Source organism: Nothoprocta perdicaria, unplaced genomic scaffold, assembly GCF_003342845.1.
Source record: "Nothoprocta perdicaria isolate Ctin4 unplaced genomic scaffold, notPer1 scaffold_146, whole genome shotgun sequence".
Lineage (NCBI taxonomy): Eukaryota > Metazoa > Chordata > Aves > Tinamiformes > Tinamidae > Nothoprocta > Nothoprocta perdicaria.
This window is the reverse complement of record NW_020454605.1, coordinates 729063-748746: the sequence shown is the minus strand read 5'-3', so window position 1 is coordinate 748746 and position 19684 is coordinate 729063. Positions and strand designations below refer to the sequence as shown.

Sequence of the window (19684 nt, the reverse complement as noted above, 5' to 3'; positions counted from 1 at the left end):
TAAACTGGGATTATCTTCTGCTCTATGCTCTATCATAGTTTTACACATCTGATGTGGTGAACTTTATTGCTGCCTTGTGTCAGCTGTAAGTAGAAAAGATGAATACAGTGATATACAGTTTCATGTTAAGCAAAAAGCGACCTTTGTTTTACAGCATGTCCTCTTTGTACAGTTCTCCCATTTTTTCCATCTTTTCTAAAGGGATAATTTGGTCCATTTACCATGCCAGATGTGCAGAAGTATTTTAAATATTCAATCAGAATTCCAGTTGCTGCGAAGCAGGTAATCATGGTCTTGGCTTGGCTTTTTTTTTTCMTTTTTTTCTTTTTTTGATTGTACTGTTTTTGCTACCAGGGTAAAACAGAGACTTGCAAAATGCAGTCTCCATTTCACAGCCAGTGTCCTGGCCCAGACTTGTGGTTTGCAAAGCCTTTTGCCRAGTGACAACAAAACAAATTATGCAGCCTCCCTTATGCCTTAAATTTAATATCTCATCTCCTGCCCTCTAATTCAAACCTTCACACTGCACCAGGCTTTCCTTTGTAATGAGATAACTCTGAATATTAAGTTTGCATTACGCAGGGCTATTATTCACATGCCTGACATCATTACATACGGAACTGTAATCAATAAAACATGGTTTGAGAGGGATTGGATGGCTTGTGGGCATGGGGATCAACCACTAAGTTACTTTGAAACAGCCATCCCAGGTCAGTAGCAGCCTACCAGAGAGCCCTGATGAGAAACTCAGCCAAAGTTAGAAGCATCAGGGCTTTTTGCTACCTGAGGTGGTCCTACTGTGTCACCACTGAGCCCCATGCTCAGATGGGGTGCTAGGATGAGTGCATGGCCTCTGCCTGCTCTCTGGTAGATGGACTTGAAGCACCAAAAGTTTCACAGGAACTTAAGAAAAAATTTCTTAACAGTGAGGGTGACAGAGCCCTGCAACAGGTTGCCCAGAGAGGTTGTGGAGTCTCCTTCTTTGGAGATCTTCAAAACCCGCCTGGATGCCACCCTGTGCCACATGCTCTAGATGACCCTGCATGTGCAGGGGAGTTGGACTAGATGAGCTCAGGAGCTCCCTTCCAACCTTAAGCATTCTATGATTCTATGACTTGATCCAAGGACAAGACCACCTCAGCCCAGCTCCAAACYCATTTCATCTGAATTCAAATCCACTCTGGCTGAGTCAGCCTGGCAGACGTCGCTGCCTGTTCTCCACCAGCTGTCAAAACAAAAAATTCTGCCTTGCAGAAGCCAGCCCAGCTGACTATTCGCTGTGCAAGGTTTACAGGCTCCACGAAGCCTGACGCACACGTGCCCGTGTTCCTACCTGCGTCGTTGTCCTTCCCGTCGCCGCACGCCGTCTCCATGGACGTATCGCAGCCCGCTCCTCTCCAGCCCAGCTGGCAGACGCAGTGCCAGCCGTTCATGTCCAGGGTGCATCTGCCGTTGCCGTTGCACAAGCCAGGGCAGCCCTCTGCAAGGCAAACAGCCACACGTTCAAACACGCTGCAAAGACCGGGCGACACAGCCTGGAAAGGGGCTACTGAAACAGCTTTTCCCCTTTGCTTTCAATTTATTTCTCCACTCCCACTTGTTGTCTCCCCATCTGGAGCGAACTGGCCCAGTTTGGTACCAGAATGGTGGCCTCCAGTGGGTTGCTGCTTCCAGTTTTCCCAGGAAGTCGTCACTGCATGGTCTCACTGGTTGCATTGAGGGAAGGGTGAGCTTGGGGAGGCARGAGGATTTTCTTGCCTTGTTGTCTGTATTAAATCCTTTGCTCAGTAGRATGAGGATTTAGGGCTACCTAAATTTCATATGGGGTTAAAAGTCTTAACAGCCTGAGCAAAACAGCTGTCTTTCAATGATTTCAGTCTGGTAAAAGCTGTCCTGAAAGGGAAGGGATTCTCTATGCTAGAAAATATATGGAGAACACTTGATTTCTCTGCTTCTCAGTTTGGGTGGGATCCATCCTGCCTGGTTACAATCCACCTGTGATAGAGATATTTCAGCTCTGCCTTTAGTTAGCAGAGAGGCAAACAGACATTCCCATGGTGTGAGTCCCCTTGTGTATTTTAATGCTTTATTGATGARCTGAACCATGCTCTGAAAGTTCCTACTTCTCCCCACTGACTAGAAAAGGATCCCAGGGTGACCAGCAGAGAGGCAAACACTTCTATTATAGATGATTAAAATAAGGAGAGATGAATCCCATCCCTCCTGTCCACTCACCAGTGTTTGATTTTATTGTCTGATGACCCCCTGCTAAGATTTCCATCTCTATTTTTTTTTTTTAAACAAAATAGCAGAGTAATTTCCACAGCAAGAAGCAAGGTGAAGATGGCCGCTTAATTTATATAGTCTGGGGGCTTTTTACCTACAGAGCTTGGAAATCTTTACAGAGAAGAAGTCAGAAATGTTAGCTGTATTTTACAGATTAGGAAACAAGGCAATCAAACAATTTTCAAGGTGACTCATCGGAATTGATTAAACCAGGAATTTAATTCCTGGGGGGTTGTGGAGTCTCCTTCTCTGGAGGTCTTCAAAACCCGCCTGGATGCCACCCTGTGCCACATGCTCCAGGTGTGCCTGCTTGAGCAGGAAGGTTGGACTAGATGATCGCTAGAGGTCCCTTCCAACCTTAAATATTCTGTGATTCTGTGATTCTGTGTAATTCTGACTTCTCARTCCCTGTCTGGAGGCCCTCTCTGCTTATACGTGTATTGTGAAACTTTGCCATGTGATTCAAGTTTGCCAAGCCCCTTGGCTTTGCACGACGAATTTGTTTGTGAAATTGCACAACCACCACAGATTTCTTGTGGCTTGAAGAGTCACAACGTGGTGGTAAAGAGTGCTGCAAGGTGGGTGCTCTGGCAGCCTGTGATTGCCTCATTACTCACAAGAGTCATCGCAAAACGTGGGGAGACAGCAGGTAAAGTACACGACACCATCATGTATCCTGTGCTGGGCAAATGTGTTTCAGAAATGCCTTTTAACTAATAAACATGCTTCACAGTGAGCTTAACATTTCTTCTAAGGTTGTTTTCCTACATATTTAGGGGAAGGAGATGGAATAAAGAATAATAATGGTAAGGAAAAATCCTTTAAAAGGATCTAAAATATTCTTTTACATTTATAAACATAGTTATAGTATTTCAGCCTTTTAAAAATGTGTACTCTGTCTGTGGTGAACATATTTTGGTACTTATATTTTATACTAGTATTTATATCCTACGGAAAGAACTGCCAGTACTATTTATAGGCAAGAGTACTTGAAATTTCCCATTTTAATACCCTGCCTTCAGCTACTTACAGTAGTGCCAAATTTCTAACCATTTAAATCTCTTTTTTTTTTTTTTCTGTCATGCTGGGGCTTATTTATTTTTTTATTTCCTCTATTTAATTTCAGAATTAGCTAAAAGTGTTCAGCTCTTGTGGAGATTGAGAGAGGATGTGTATTAGTAGTTAAAATAAAGTGACAAATAACTTACGTAGGCAGGCAAACCTACACTTCAGAGCAGATACATTCTGTTTTGGTGGACAACCCTGACAGCAGGGATGTTTTTATCTCATCTTTATAAATCTCTCTAAATTTGCCTAGATGAAAAGCCTCTAAAGAAACCTCATTGCAGGCATATTCTGCATGGATTTATTAGAGTTTAACTGGTGCCTCAATTCYCTGATGTTGTTCCATCATCCCTGAGCACCTTTCATCTTTTCACTGCTCTAGTGCATCTGCTGAGCTCTGTGTCTCATCCTAAAATAATCTGTTCTATCCTGTAGTTTCAAAGGCTAAGTCAGGAAGGTGCAGTGATGTTGACCTGGACAGGAACTCAGTGGGAGTCAAAAGGAGCTTGGTTGAGGAAGTTTATGAGAACACCGTAGAAGCATAGGAGTCAAAGAAGGGTTGGATACCACTGYTAGTGTTCAATACCAGTAATCAGACTTTTATCTTCTGCAAAGGGAAGAAAATAAAAAAGAGACTGATATTTTCAACGATGGGTTTTGGAAGCTTTTCCTGAGGCTTTTTCTAAGGACAAAGTTCCAAGTCATGTACGGACAGATCCAAACCCTGGAAACTATTTAAGTTAGGGTTATATCATTTCACGTGATGGAAATTCAGAGGGAAACGAGCTATTACATTTTTTTTTTCTCTTTAAATTATATTGTTCATTTCTTAACTTTTTGCACAAGGATCTCAAAAGCAAAGTTCTAACATTATTAAAGAGAAGAGATATTGCACTGATTGATCACTGGCTGTAAAACTGAAAAAAAAAGGAAGTGATCTTCAAATAATTCTCACGAGGAGTGTTCATCACATATAAGGAAAAAATAATATAACTGTACAAATGAAGAGCGTATGGAAGAATTTTGTATGATCTATTCTTCCAAGCTTAGGAAGAGTGGAACCTGAAGTCACAGAAACTGGCTGATATAATCAAGATAGGGACCTCTCCTTTATGTAAGAAACTGGCAAGGGCTTAAGTTGCCCACTTTAGTGCAGAAAAGAATGCAAACACCATGATTGTTTTCCACATACTCATGAAGCAGAAGAGTGAGAAGGTAAAACTGCTATTTTAAGCTTAAGAGAATAATCCTGCCACGAGAACAAATGGACATTGACCAACCATAAATTCCATTTGGAAATTGGAAAGAAAAAATATCTCCAGATCAAAGGAATGATTGGAATAGCTTCCTAGTATGAGGATTAAGGAGAAGAAGCCTCACTGTTCTTTTCATASAGATTGGTCAACTCATATAAGACACTAAACAGTGTGGCTTGCTTGAAAGTAGAATACCAGACTGTAATTGAGGAAATCCATTTCATTCCTGTGTCCTTGAATTTTGGGTGCAATTCGTTGTCTATGCAAAATGTATTTCAGTCTATCCTAATGGACTTTCATAATTGCCTCCAAATCATCTCTATTTGGAGACAGAAACCAAGAACCCAGAGAAACCAAGTCAAGCATCTCAGAAGGCAGACAGATACAGGGAAAACACCATCCAGAAGGACAGAAAAGAAAGAGAAGAGTATTTTATAAAATCTTATCCTGAAAATGCCTACTGCTCTTCCTTGACTATTAAGAAGATCCAGGGTGACTAGTTCAAATATAAATATCTACGCTGTAGATAACCCAGCGTGGGATGCTAACATTATAATTCATTGTTTTGGCATCTTTCAAGTGAAGAAAGCAAGTTTGCCCCATCTCACCACAGACAGCCATCCCAGTTTCCTAAAGAAATGAATCTCTTGCAAGAAGTCACATAGAACTGTCTCCTAACAAGGTGGCATCTTGACAGATTCATGGGCATAAGAGTTTTCAGATATTAACCATTGCACTACAAGGGTACAACAAAGCATTGATGCTGTGAGAAGAAAATTATACCTCTCCTTTGCCAATAGAAGACAGCGTGCTGAGGAAATGAGGAAGCAAATCATTTACAGAAAGCAAAAAATACTAAACAGCAGCTGTTAGATGCTCCAGATGTTAGAAGAGAATACAAATCCTTAGGCCAACATATCTGGCAGAATAAACCTAGGAAAGCTGTTATTTTTAAGCTGGTTCATTGCGTAATGACTTGACCACCATTAACAGTATAGATATATTAGGAACATATAGGATTCCACATTCCACAATTGGAGCACTACAAAGCACTTGACAGAAAGAGGGTACAAATTAACTTTATTCCCTCCTTTCCCATCCTGGGGAGTAAAGCAAAAAGATCATCCAGTTTCTGGAGTGCCTCTGAATATCAGCACAGCAGGATGGTTTAATCTTCACAGATTTACACCATCATTTTCTTCTGTCTCTAGTGTTCTGTAGCTAGAGTCACTATGCCCCATTATTCCTGTTTGTTAATTGTATTTTGGTGATTCAAAGAATTAAATACATGAATAGAGCTTTAGGAGGGAGAAAAACAAAACAAACCTTGATGCAGTTTTSTAACTGAAGCACATGAAAGTGTTGCTGAAAAACAATGACACAGCAACACATTCATGAAAATGTCAGGCCTGCCATGCCTGGTCAACACAGACCAGAAAATCACTATGAAAAATGGACTATTTTTGACTAAACTAAAGAAGAATATCAACATCAAAGAAGAAATTCTCCAGAGTAAGAAATTACCTTGCCATTTTAAGATTGGTGGTAAAATAATCTGCTCTTAATGATCTGTACACGTAAAGTCTTCTCTAATTAGCCCAATTATAAACAATGTTCAGTGGGAATTTTCTTCAAGCTAAGCCTCATTGCCACTTGGCAATGGAAATTGGACTTAAAAGATGAGAATTTCCTTGGTCTGATTGTATAGTACCACAGAGAATAAATATCTCTTTCTCTTGTCTTTCCTGATGGTTGTTCTCCCAAGTCTTAATGGACAGTGTCTGCATCCTGAAATGAGGAGAACATGAGATGACGCAAACACTTGTAGCTTAAAAGAACAATAATCATTAAGTGACGTGTAAAATATCTGTAGGGCTAAAGGGAAGGGCCAAAAAGCATTATCTGATTCCTGCAGGCTTTGAGAGCATGGTGGAGTGTTCTGAAAAGTACTCGGCCCTTGAACGATCACCATGACATTTTGTGATGATGGGAATGAAGAAATATCTAATCAAATGGTGCCTGAAAGATGAAGATGGAAAAATCTCTCACCAGAGCTCCCATTTCTTGTGAGTAAGGGAACTGGCTGCAGTTAGACCTTGGGTTCTCACTGCTCCTCARACTTCAGGAGTGGGCAAGGAAGTCACTCTGTACTTCCCACTGTATTCAAATGGATGGTTTAGCATCTTTACATTTCAGACTAGCAACTTACTTGTCTCACTAAAGAGTTAATGTATTTTTATTTTATTTTTGGTGTGGGACTTGACAACCAATGATAGAAATTAATTATGCCAATTTCATAGGTATTCTAAATAGAGGAGGTCTCTTTAAAATCAGCACATTTTTAATAATATGAATCCCTTTTTATTTTAAGTGTTAAGAAGGCCTTAGCCTCAAAGACTCCCTTCCAATTCTAGTTGGATCTTTTTTGGTTTCATCATCCTGAAGTTTCCTCTTAAAACTTGCCCTCCAACTTAGAAACAATTCTACATCTTGTCTGTATTACTGGTTTATTGTGAAGTTGTAGGAAAGACTCAGCAGTAAATCAGGCTCACCCCTGACAAGGGGTGACAGGATTACTAGGAAAGGACTTCAACCAGAAAGATGTTAATAATTAAGAAAGCCAAAATGGCATGAGTAATTTAGTTCTGAAAAAAATGCATGCTATGCAGTTTAGTCAAGTAAAAAACATGTCCTATTAATATTTCAGATATTGCTAATCTTCCCCAAAGAGGACAAGCATTGAGCAATACTTTATTCTTAGCATGTTGCTAAGAATAACCTGTTACACTCTGCTATACTCATTAAATATAACATCCCTTTATTCTTGGGTATTAAGGTGAGTCAAAAGGCTATCCAGGGGACAAGTGATAGCTAAAGAAGACTTATGAAAAGAAAAAAAAATGGGCTACTGAATAGGGTAATCACTATTGCATGTCCCTGGACATAAGCTATACAGGCTGATCTGTCACCTTCTCTGTGYTCTTGGTTCTTATCTGGTCCTTTTTGATCCAACCTTCTCCAATGCAAGTTCAGATGAAAGGAGAAAGCTCTGGATTTTTGAAATGAAAAACACTGAGATATGGAACATTAAGAGGAGGCTCTGATTGCACTCCCTAGTGGTGACCTGCATATTCTTTTAATAATGCAACCACTATGACTCCATAAGGATATGAAAAGAGGCCCTTTTTACTTGATCTAAGGAAAGGAAAGAAGGATATCCTGAGAAGGAGGATATAATTTTTCTCCCTAATTTCAATACAGACAAGGATATTTTACTAAGTAAGCAATGAGAGAAAGCTAACAGCCACTGAACAGTCAATCCATAAGCAGGGGTTCAAGGAGAGGCACTACTTACTGTTGCATTACTCTCCAAAGTTTTCTTATTTATGTTGTGGACATTTCATTATCATTCATATTTGCTTATTCATTTTTTTTCCTATTTGCAATTGTATCTCAACCTACCTATGAGCATCAATGAAAACAGAACAGACATGCTAAGCTCATTGAGAGAAGTCAAGTCAGGAGGGCAATCACGTTTCTTGTTAAGCCCTAAGAGCCCCAGATACTTCAATTTAACCATTCAGCAACCAAATATTTTGGCATATCTGCCCTTCTTCATAAAAYTATCATGGCTGCTGTTTCAGATTGCTCACAACCTGAAAACGGAGGGTAAATTGTATGGAAAAAAMAGATTTATTCTATCTGACTTTTTTTTGGTTTGTTTAACTGGCAAATACGTGATGCTGTGTCGATTCAGCACTGTGTTATTGTTAGTGTCAAATCAGCCATGTAGAAGGATATTTGTGTCCAACTCAATCATATTCATTGTCAGATCACTGTATTCATCTAGGAGATGTGTACTATTTCAATATTTTTATAAAACTAATATGCATTCAGGAACTGTCACCAACATTTCTGCTTAAAAACCAGAAACTAATTTAGCATACAGCTCTGGTTAAGAAACAACTGCGAGTGTTTTAAGATATCAGATTAACTCTAATCCATAACAGTTCAATTCCATTTCTTCTCCGGAAAAGTAAAGATTTGGATTCTAGACTTGTTTTACATTTACAAACAGGAACATAATGTCAAATTTCTTTGCACTGTAAGTTAATATAACATCACTAATTTCAAGAGAATTTGCTGATTTACACAACCAGAGGCTTTGGCTTTGAGGTTMTAACATTTCTACATATATATATATAAAGAGAGAGAGAGAGATATAACACAAGTTCCCATGTAAGACTTAGCAGTCATGGATCAAAACATGGAGACTTCACATAAAAAGTACACTCACCTGCTTGTTACAAAATGGATTGTACACGTTTAATTAAAACATATCACTGTATAGGGCACCTGCTGTATTCACAGGCACTTTTTCCTCCTGACTTTCCTTACCTGGGTAGGAAGGGTGAGGATGAGAGGTGGTTTGGAGGGCAGGGTCAAAGGGAAGGGCAGGAACACGAATACGATGTGAACACAGGGTCACAGCACTTACAGAGGTCTTTCCTACCTAAATGACTGGAAAGTTCACCCTTCCAGACATTAGGGAGCACTTTGGTGACAATGAGGAAGAGATGCAACCTCCACACAGTATGTTCACGGTGCATTTTTTAAAAGAAAAGAAAAGAAAAGATAAAAAAAACCACAAAGACAATAGGAAAAAATAGGAAGGAAGAGCATACCTTTCACTACCTTATCCAGATAGTGAGCTTGGGAGATAAAAGACAGGACATTTAAGGTAGGATTGAATAAGTGCATTGCGGCTTACTACGAGACTGTGCAGGTGCTAGGAAGGCAAAGGAGAGTTTGCTGTGATATGAAAAGAAAAACTTTGATTATGAGGAGAGATAAAAAAGGAAGAAGGGTGGAGCACAGCCCTTCTTGGTCAACGAGCTCAAGAAGGCTGTTTCAACATTCAGTTATCTCAGCTTATTAAGATCCAGAAGAGAAACAGAAAAGTTTGATATATTATGTATGCATTTATATATATATGTATAAATATATATATATATATATATATATAAGAGGCAGATTACTATAAGGCTCTGCTCATTTGTTACAATCTACCTCTGTTTTACCAAGTGCTTTTCAACGGGAAAAACAGAGTCATTTGAGAGTGCTCCACCTCACCTGATTGCCTTAAATTTTTTTCCCAGCAAAGCTGCACAGTTCTCCCGTGGCCTTACCAGACTGAGAGGCTTTTACCCTGGATCTGCTTAAGAGTAACACATTGCATTTGTACAACATCCTCTAGCCCAAGATCAAACTGCTTCACAAATATTAAATTAACCTCGTGGCAGCTCTACCAGATATAGATAAGTGCTAACGTACTTATTCCAAGGAGGGCTAAAGCAAAGAAAAGGTTAGAGATACAGAAGTGCAGTCATGTGCCCAATTCCCATGGAATATTAATTTGRAAAACCACCTTCTATTTCATTTTCTGGGGTCAAATGGAAAGTTGGTGGCAAAGATGCAAGTGAGGCCCTGGGGTCCTGCTTTAGAGAGGCCAGAGCAGCCAGTAGTTGGCACTTTCCCTCCTAACAGCTGATCTTGATTAAATAYGAGGCCCTGACTCTTGGCTTCTCTCTCTCCCACTCCCTACACCCAGCACCTTGCTCCGATTTCCATTATCATGCAAATCTTATTAAATGTTGTTTCCGTGGCTCAGGTAAAGCTTGCATGCTCCCTGCAATCTCCCTCTCAGTATTTGTACCTTTATGAAAAGCTTTTTTGTTTCAGGTTTGTTCACATAGACTGCTCACCTGGGAGGTCACCAACCTTGCAAGACATTTTTTCCCTATCTATCATCTCATGAGCCTGATGCTTGAATGGAAGGTGCAGGTAAGCTGAGAGGGCTGGGAGGACCAGAGCTAACAGAGATTGAGGCAGTTATGAGGCTAGTGAATGAGATCAAGTAATCACCTTTGCATAGCAGCAGTGATGCAGGAAGCAGAGCCTCGATGCCTGCTTGGATGTCCCTTGGGTTTTAAATTCCAGAGCAGCCCAGCACTGCAAGATCAGGCAGCAGTCACTTTGCAATTGATGACAGGGGAGGAAATTGCCAATGTCAACCATATGTCAAAGATATATATGTAAATGTTCCCTTGTTATTTGAAAAATAATGTGGCTCTCTTGTGSAAATGTTCCATACATGGACATGAATGTAGGCCGAGGTGGCACAAATCTTTCTTCTCTAAACCTGTGTAATTCTCGTTCACGTATTATGGTTCTAGTATTAGAAAATCATCTTATTATCTGTAGACACTCCTTTGGAAAATCTGTGAGCGTATGCAGGCTGAGGAGCTACAACGGGGCTCTGAAAACAAGAGATACTTCTTTAAGGTGTCTTCTGCACCCAAAGGTGCATGGAACTCCATGTCCCTTCAGATGTGCTACTGGGAAGCTCCTATGAGAATCCTTTAGATGTTATCCATCTGAAAATCCTCTTTTTTGATTGCCCAAGTTAATTTGTTTTGTCTTAAACATACTGGGAAGGATCATATGGATAATTCCCTTGGCCCACGCAGAGGGACAGAGGGGAGAGAGCAGTAAGGGCTGTGGAGAACAGGCTCCTGGGCAGAACATTTTCCCAAGCACACTCTCCTTTCTCATTTTCTAAGTACCCTTCTTATCGTTATCTTCCTTGTGGGATGAAGGGCACACAAGCCTCAGTGATATCCCAATCTGAAGGAGCATAGAAAGTRGCCGAACCTTTGTTGTTGAAATAGTGAAGGCACAAGATGCTCTCCAGAGASGAGGGGAAAAAAAAAGATTCTTTGCATTTCAACATTTGAAATTCATCTCTGAACATTTGAAGTTCATCTATGCCTAATATTTAATGTCAAATATGCCACCAGCTACTTATGGCCAGATTATCTTCAACGTGATGCAAAGTCTTGTTGGAACAAAGCAGGGAGCACACGTTTTCCGCTGTGACTATGGCCCTGTCTTGCCAAAGGGTACCCATCCCACTTGGGTGAGGTGGATATCAGAGGATCAAACACAGCGTTGTGTCTGCAGGGAAATGTCTGGGTGCTGTGGTGAGGTGGGTGAATAACCATTGTGTTGGGCTGGGCGTGGTGAGAACCTTCACCACACACTGGTGGCCAGAGGGTTCCTTATTTTATGCAGGTGGATTGAGCTGCTTAGGGAAGTGAAATGTCCCGAGCGAAGGGTTTGGGAGCCTGGGGAAAGAGAAGACAGCCCCTCTGTAATGCGCCGTGTTTGGATTCCAGCTGCTCGAGCAGAAAGCGAGAGGCACTGATTGCAACCCAGAACACGTGTGATTATTTATGCAAGAACGCTGATGAAAGCCAAGCCTAAAGGGTAGATTGCTCCAAAATCAGAGTTTTGCTAAGTCAAACAAAGAACGGCTTGATTGTGCCATAAGCTGGAGCCCACACGGGAAGGCCTGTCTGCCTGTCTGTCTAGACACTGGTTACTGCATACATCATTTGTGCATACCAGGGCCAGGTTGTTTAAAGGAGTGAAGCATGTAGCTCTTATAAAGATCAATGGGAATTAGGCACTGAGGTGCTCTGAAAATCCTGCTAGGTAAATGTTTGTGTGTTTGGAGAGCTAACCGGCAGCCCAAGAGACCCTGTAGTATTCAGGTGCAGTAACTGAACTTCAAGTGATATCTCTAGGTTTACGTCCTGGCCATTCAAGGATGATAAATATCTCTGGCATCACTGCAAGTAAGTACATGGGAAATCCCTTTCTGCCACTATTTCTAAAAAAATCCTACTTGAACCTAAGCTTCAAGATTCGTTTACTAGTAAAATATCATATATAGAGATTCATATATCTGATAAAATTCTCATGCAAGGCCCATTAAAGTCTCCATTCACATCCTGGAGGTCAGAGGCACAGCACCTGGGACRCTGTCTGGACCAAACTACGAGCTATATGAAATGTGAGGCTGTGCTGACAGCCCTGCGCTGTTTCTGGACTCATTTRTTACACCCAGGACATTTTCTGTGGTGCCATCTGTGAATCAACTGCATACGGTGGCCCACAACAGAGCTGAGTTGTMATTTGGCCTTTCAGAGCCCACACTGAGAGGGCTGATTTCACCTTCAAACCCACCACTCTCCCTGGAGCTTGCAAGGGAGTTTTGGGCCAAAAGAAAAGAAAGCTCAATTCTTGCAAATTTTCTAACTGGGGTCAAGTTTGGAATACACTGTAGAGCCCATCATATGAGTCTGCATTGTGGCTGTTGTCATTTTTATGTGTGTGTTTGAGAGTTTTGTTTTTAYTCTTTTCTTTAGGGAGCTAGAGCAAATAGACTGAACCATTCGGCTGGGTTTCAGGATTCCTGCAGTTATATAATCAACTTCCTGTTCTACTCTCTTGCCTGGATGCAYGGAGCTTGCGGAATTAGGATGATGAATGCAAGCTTCGGCATCAATTTCCTGGTTGGGAATTAACGGAGGTTCYTCTAATGAAACCTCTGAATATGAGCAATCAAGCTAGTATTTTGGTAATGTAACTCTTTGTACGAGCAAACAGAATTAATGCACAGGGATCAGAGTTCCTTTGTACATCGTAAGAAAGAGCCTCTCACGACCTAAAAAGCAATAGGATTTCTTACTCTCAGACATGCTCAATAGGAAACGGAAGAAGTGCCCTTTCCTTACATCATCCATTTTTACCCATGTTACCTGCACACGCAGCAATATTGTTAAAGCATCACTTAAGCAATGGGGTTTTATGCTTGTCAGTGCTAAAGCAAACCAGGCCATGACACAGACATATAAGGAATTACTGTCAACAGAACAAGTTGCCATGCAGGGAAATTACACAAGGACAAGGGGAATGCTTTCCACATACTTAATGTAATTCCAAGTCAATGTCCTTTCATCTGTGCCAATATTACTAGCTTATTACTCCTTCTCAAGCTATTCAATTTTCTGGGATATTTATGTCTTTGCCAAATCTCTTTTACATTCTACACATTTATCAATGAAATATTCTGCAGGAAATATGGTTTGCAGCTTCAGAGGCATGGGACTATGTGCAAATTTGTTGCTCGGTCATCATGCAAGAAGATGAGGAGGGGAAAATGAAAAGAAATAGAATTACTCCAGCACTCTAAGAACTAAAGAATGATTCCTGGACCAATACAGCACTGCAATAGGAAGGCAGTACCCTGCAAAATGATTGGGTGCACCATTAAAATCTTGATGCTGACTGCATTGCAGTGCCTGCCTTCCTCACGTTGACATGGATTCACTATACTTAGAGTGAGGAATACCACACATCATAGGCTAACTTTAATTATAATGAAAGATTGTGGTCAAAAACAAGCAGGACATATCAGCTATGTGTTCAAATATCCTATGTTGAACTAGCAGCATTTTGGTTTTGCATCAGAACTAAAAAATGGCACTGAAGGCAGGAATTGGGCTCATATGAGAATAAACGACTTTCACATAAAATTGTCCCTTTGATTTGGGGCCTTTTGCTTAATATTTTTTCCTCTTAAAACTCTTCTATGAATCTATGTCGCTTTTCAAATCAAAGTGCTTGAATATGAGGCTATAAAAAATTATAAAAACACAAGATTGCAATTAACATGGGACTATTCTCATTTCATTGTAATGTAATTTAAGAGAGGGTTCTTTTATCCCTTGTTCATGAAAAGAAATGAAAGCTGCTAGAGAAAAGAGAAAAGAAAGCAGAATGCAATGTCTAATGAGACAGGAAGTATTTAGAGCTAGATATTTTTCATTAGGGGATGCATGGGGAGATCATAATGTGGTAGGGTGACATTAGCATAAATAAATGATAAGTAGAATTGAGCCACAGATATGGTTTGTGCCATTACCCTAATGTTGGAATTAAAATATTGTGAACGGGCTTCATTTTCTGTATGTCTTTGTGCGTGCAAACCTACCTGGTGTTCAGACTGGAAAAGTAGATGTCTGCATCTTTAACCAAGTTGATAATTCACACAGATAAACATGCAGAGCTCTAGCCAGGTACTGTTAGTAGCTAATTTTGATACAATGGGGTTTGGTTTATTACTGCACAATGAGAGCAATGCAGAGGCACATTTTTGTTTCTTTTAAAAGAAGGTGATTAAAACAAAATGCCTGAAGGAAAGTTCTCACTCCAGACTCTTCTCAAGTCAACTGTTTTTTTTCCAGGTCTACACAGATATTACTGAGAGCGAGACCAGATCCACTAATTTAGCTTCCTGTTAATGTGTAAGTGGTATCTGGAGGTTATTCATGCTACTGGTTTTACAGGATGAGTATAGAACAGGAATCACAGCACTGGAATGCAGGGCAGTCAGGAAAAAATAGAAAGAGGAAGGCAAAGTATTTCATGGAATTAAGTGAGATGAAAAAGGAAGGTAAACCTGAGCCAGGTCATTAATAAGACTGCAAATTTCTTAAAATGGGATTTGCAGCTTTTTGCATAAATTCTTTGCATAAATTCAGCACATTGTTGGTATCTTAATAATAATAATAGAAATGACACCAGGAGTTCAAGGTAAGTGCCAGGTGCATGAGGAATACAGGACCAAGGAGAGAAAAATGAGCAGTTTAGAAAGGCAGAAGAGCAGGCAAGGGATAAGCAAGACAGAGTCAAATGTCAGCCAGAAGTTTTCTAACTGCATTTTCTTTTTACTAGCAAGCAAAGTGGCAGTGCAAATAATGAAGCAAATGAAGTGGAAGAAAACTTTAAATCAGATGTGTGTTTCTGAAAAAGCTGTTGGTGCAGCAGAAGGAGGACTTGAAGGCCATAGCAAGAACTTTAGAGAAAGTGGAATGTTTTTCTAAGCATCTAGCTGCTGTTGGACAGCTTGTCCCTATGAGATAAAACACACACATAGGCGTACCTCAGATCTTGTAATAAAAATACGTATAGCCATGTCATCACCAAATGAAAGGACATTTTGTCTTGTTCCCACATGAAAACGTATGATGTCAGAACTTGAAATCCGAGAACAAAGGTGCTCATGCTACTAAGAAGTCACACATATTCAATTAAGCATGCACCTTTTCTCCTCTCCCCGGCCATCAATTATTCTTTTAAAAGTAGTCTATTTTTTTTCTTTCTCCCTACCAATAGTGCAGTGCTCTCCATTCCAGCCCGGGCTGCATTCGCACTTGCCATCCCGGCATGTCCCGTGCTCGTTGCAGCGCGGGTGACAYGCTCGCTGATCACACGCCGTGCCCATCCAGCCCTCCTCGCAGCGGCAGGTGCCTCCCACACAAACGCCGTGGCCTCCGCAGTCAGCTGCACAAATCTCTGTGGGAGAGGGGAAGAAAACAGAGAGGAGGGGAGATGGGTGGAGAAAAGGGAGAGACGGGGGGAAAATCCARAATGTTATTGTTAAGAAAATCGGCCACACTTCGCTACCTTGCCTCATGGGGCAATGAAAGGAATTCCTGGAGCTCATAACACTAATCCTTTCTGACAATAAGAATCTAATAAGTGTATTACAAAAAGGAGAGGGACACGGATGGCAGAGGTCTGCTGTGATTGATCCTCCTATTTGCTTTCCAGTTCCCTTGCACTCCTCAAGCTTTTGTGATCGCCAAATCCAAGGGGAAAGGCTCTTCCAATAMGCAGAACAAAAGTCACATTTAATTAAAATTTGGTTAAGTGTGAAAACAACGGACTGCTAAACCACTGACGACGAAGTTAAGAGCTGGCAAAGTCTGTTTATGGCTTGTTAACTCCTGGTTCTGGGAATGGGATTCATTACATCCCTCCTTCTCTGTTTAAACTTAATAATATTTCTAGTTCAGTTGCGTCTGGGCATCTGCTATAGTTCTGTTCTCCTCCCACGCTGTTAAAAATCCCTTTTTGGGAATGCTTGTGAGCTATATGAGCTGCAGTTTGTAGGGTGGTGCTTGTTCCCAGGTTTTATTGGAGTTAATGGAAGCAGGGGTATTTTAGCACTTACCTCCCAGCAGGAGAAGGGCTAAAGGACATTGGCTTTCCAGAGGTGCTGGTCTTCTCCAGCCCCTATGAGCCTCAGTGAGCATGACAACATACATATGTGTAATATTTTGGCCCACAAACAGAGTTTTGGCTAAAAAATGTCATGCTCTTAGCATGAATTTGGGAGACTTTCATCTGCACTGCACTTATCTGGAAAAACTGAGAAGTGCTGGAGAATAGGTGCCCACAAATCAGGTGTTAAAGTACCTCTTTCTGCCATTATCATGGTAATTTCTATGCAAAAAAAAAAAAAAAAAAAAAATCTGAAGTAGTGTTATATCACAGATTAAATGAAATGCACCTATTTTTGCTTCTTCAGGCTCATCACCCCACAGCTTTCTTCCAGTATAGGCCACAACGGCACTCTTCAATCCTTGTGGCAACTCAGGCTTCATCTTGGACTACCAGGTCTCCTCCCTCCCCTCCTACTTTGCCTCCTGCATCTAAATTGGGTCAAACTTTCCCAAAGGTTTTGCACTTACGCAGTCTGCTTGACTGAGCCATTTCAGAGGTTTTGGAGACTAGGGACATGGTTGCCTTTGGGGAGTACGGAGAGAAGATGTGAACAGAAGTGTCTCTGTCTAAACAAGGCTGGGCTTAAGGCCCAGAAAGAGATAACTAGGGTATCTTCAGAGCTCATTTTCCCTCCGTTGTCCCAACTGTTCCCTCAAAAGTACAAATATTGCAGACGCCGTCTGTAACAGCAGACCTCTAGGGTCTCTCCTTGTGCCTCAGAGCATATTAAGAGCAGAATTCAGGCCTCAAGGCTTGGCGGGTGGTGCTGGGGGAGACTGGTATTATACAAGAGATTTACTTCGGGTCACTGGCTGCACATAAAAAATTCAAAACTACTCATTCTGCATTAACATCACACCTGACTAAAATTCAGCCTTATTGAAGTCTGCTTTGGTGTCTTCCTAATTAATACAGCTGGCAACAGGAAACCTGGCTGTTGAGGGGCTTTGACACCCTCCTGTGGAAGGGCCAGAACATCCACTCCGATTCCAGAAGGGAGGTTTTGCTCCAGGCCATTGGAGAGAGCTGCAAAGTCTCCAGTTCCTTACGCTGAAATGCACCTTTCTGTCCTTTTCCCAGGAATTACAGAGTTTTTCAGACAGTGGTAGCTATGATAACAGCAATGTTTTGCACTTCTGGAACGTGCCTCATTTTTGAAGTGCAGCATGAGAACAGTATCTGGTTCCTGCTTCTGCATCTCAGAGTGCTGGCACATTTTCCATTCTGATTCCTTTTGCTTCACTTGCTCTGATGTCTCCAAATGTTTTGCGGATTTTATTCTATGTATCTAGACCTCCAAATAAACAATCTTTGAGGCTGAGATSCTCTTAAGACACTCAGGAACTTCTCTGTCCCAGTTATAGCTGAATTTGCAACAATATTTGGCCATCTTGGGTGCTTAAACCGTGGAAGTGAGGCAGTATCTCTGCAAATACCACCTGCTACCTAAATATAACAAAATTCTTATGTAAACTTTATTGGAAGTTAGTAGAAGTTACACTATCAAGTGCTAAAGACGTGACTGAGGAAGGACTCTGGAGCTGCTTTCAGGAGTCTTTACTTTGCATCTGCTCTTAGGACAGGGACTTTCACAGTTTCTAGGTATGAGGGAGGTAATGCCATACTGCAGTGCTTGCTATGAACATAAGGCACAGGGCAAGTAACTGACTGATGCTACGGGACTGTTCTGYGGTTCCAGCCTGGACTAGAACCAGCCACATGTTTTTTTTGCCCCGCTCTCTACCTGCCAGATAAGGCTTCAATGGATGCTCAAGTTAACGGAGGAATAGAGTTGTACTGAAAAAGCAAAACAAGGCAAAATGTTGTCTGTCCTGATAACAAAGTCTGGCTGAGGATAAAGTAAGTAAGAGATTTAAAAAAAAAAGCAAACAAAAAACTAGATTTATGGTACTGAGCTTTCATTCAACTAGGAACAAATGCCTTGAGAGAGCACAAAGTCCGAGACTGATGGTATTTTAGTCTCAGGAGTTTTCCAGTAGTCTTTTTGCCACAGGACTCCTATAGTGTTGGATGACTCCTCTGGTTATCAGCCAGAATGAATTCTTTCTGCATACACATGGAAATTTATCCTTCACTAAACTAAAATGCTCCCTATCCACCAAGCAATCCAGTGAACAGGCCCATGACTTCTCATCTTCATTGTCTCCCATTCCAAACTTTGACCCACAAGGCCCATCCAGTGGGGATCCCACCAATATCCTCAAGCCCAGCGACGTGCACTGCAGAAAATCTCCACAAGGGGCTGTGAAGCTCTGAAATTCCAAAGAAATGGAGCACCCCCAGTGATGGAAGGCAATTATCATTCTGGAGGATTCTGACCTTGTGACTGCAAACTGAGTATGAATAGCTTAAGGACTTATCTACTTAATATTTTATCTTCAGCATGAAGATCTCAAAGAATTTGTCTGAACACTAGTGGTTATGTTTTGACATTAGATGTGACTCCCATTTTCACAGATAAAGTAAATAAGGCACTCAGGAGCAAAGTGATGGGCTGAGCAGTATATGTGTGAACTCTGTGACAGGCAGAGAAAGAGATCCTACATAATCCTGATATTCAGTCTTGACTTGTATCTATCACACAGTTAAATGACAACTCATAGTAGGCCAGWTATCTACAGGTTGGTAGCACTGAAATAAAATCAGGGACAAAAGGGAACTATTTTGAGTGATGCTCAGAAGCCTTCTTGGAGTTCTTGAAAGGTGTCAAACCAGGATAATCAAGTGACATTAAAAATGGTAACGAGAAAAAAAGCCCTTTCTGAAAGGCAAAAATCTCTGTATAGTCATTCCTATGAAAAAGGATGGAAAACCCACTGGAATATTTGCATTTTTACTGAAATATTTCTCAGATGATGTAGTKCCAAGGAGCCATTTTGCACACACAGCCCAGGGGCTGCGATCGAAAACAAACAGGTCCTGCAGTGACCCAGGGCTGGAACTGGGAGCATTTCTGAGTTTCCTCTCCCACGCAGCTGGGACCCAGCCATACCACCACCCAGGCAAGGAACTGCAATCTCCAGGTTATGAATATATAATTGCACAGAATGAATATATAAGGTAGTTTAGATTCGCAG

The 19684-nt window shown here is 41.1% G+C and overlaps 1 protein-coding gene across 1 annotated transcript in view; it reads right to left on the bottom strand.

Moving 5' to 3' along the window:
* Positions 1–19684, bottom strand: part of TENM4 (teneurin transmembrane protein 4) — a 321343-nt gene that overhangs the window by 104633 nt on the left and 197026 nt on the right. Inside the window, exons 12-14 of the mRNA XM_026034516.1 lie at positions 15687–15872; positions 9293–9319; positions 1334–1480 (exon numbers count right to left, since the gene is read on the bottom strand). Of these exons, the coding sequence (XP_025890301.1) occupies positions 1334–1480; positions 9293–9319; positions 15687–15872 (360 nt within the window). The remainder of the gene's footprint in view (positions 1–1333; positions 1481–9292; positions 9320–15686; positions 15873–19684) is intronic.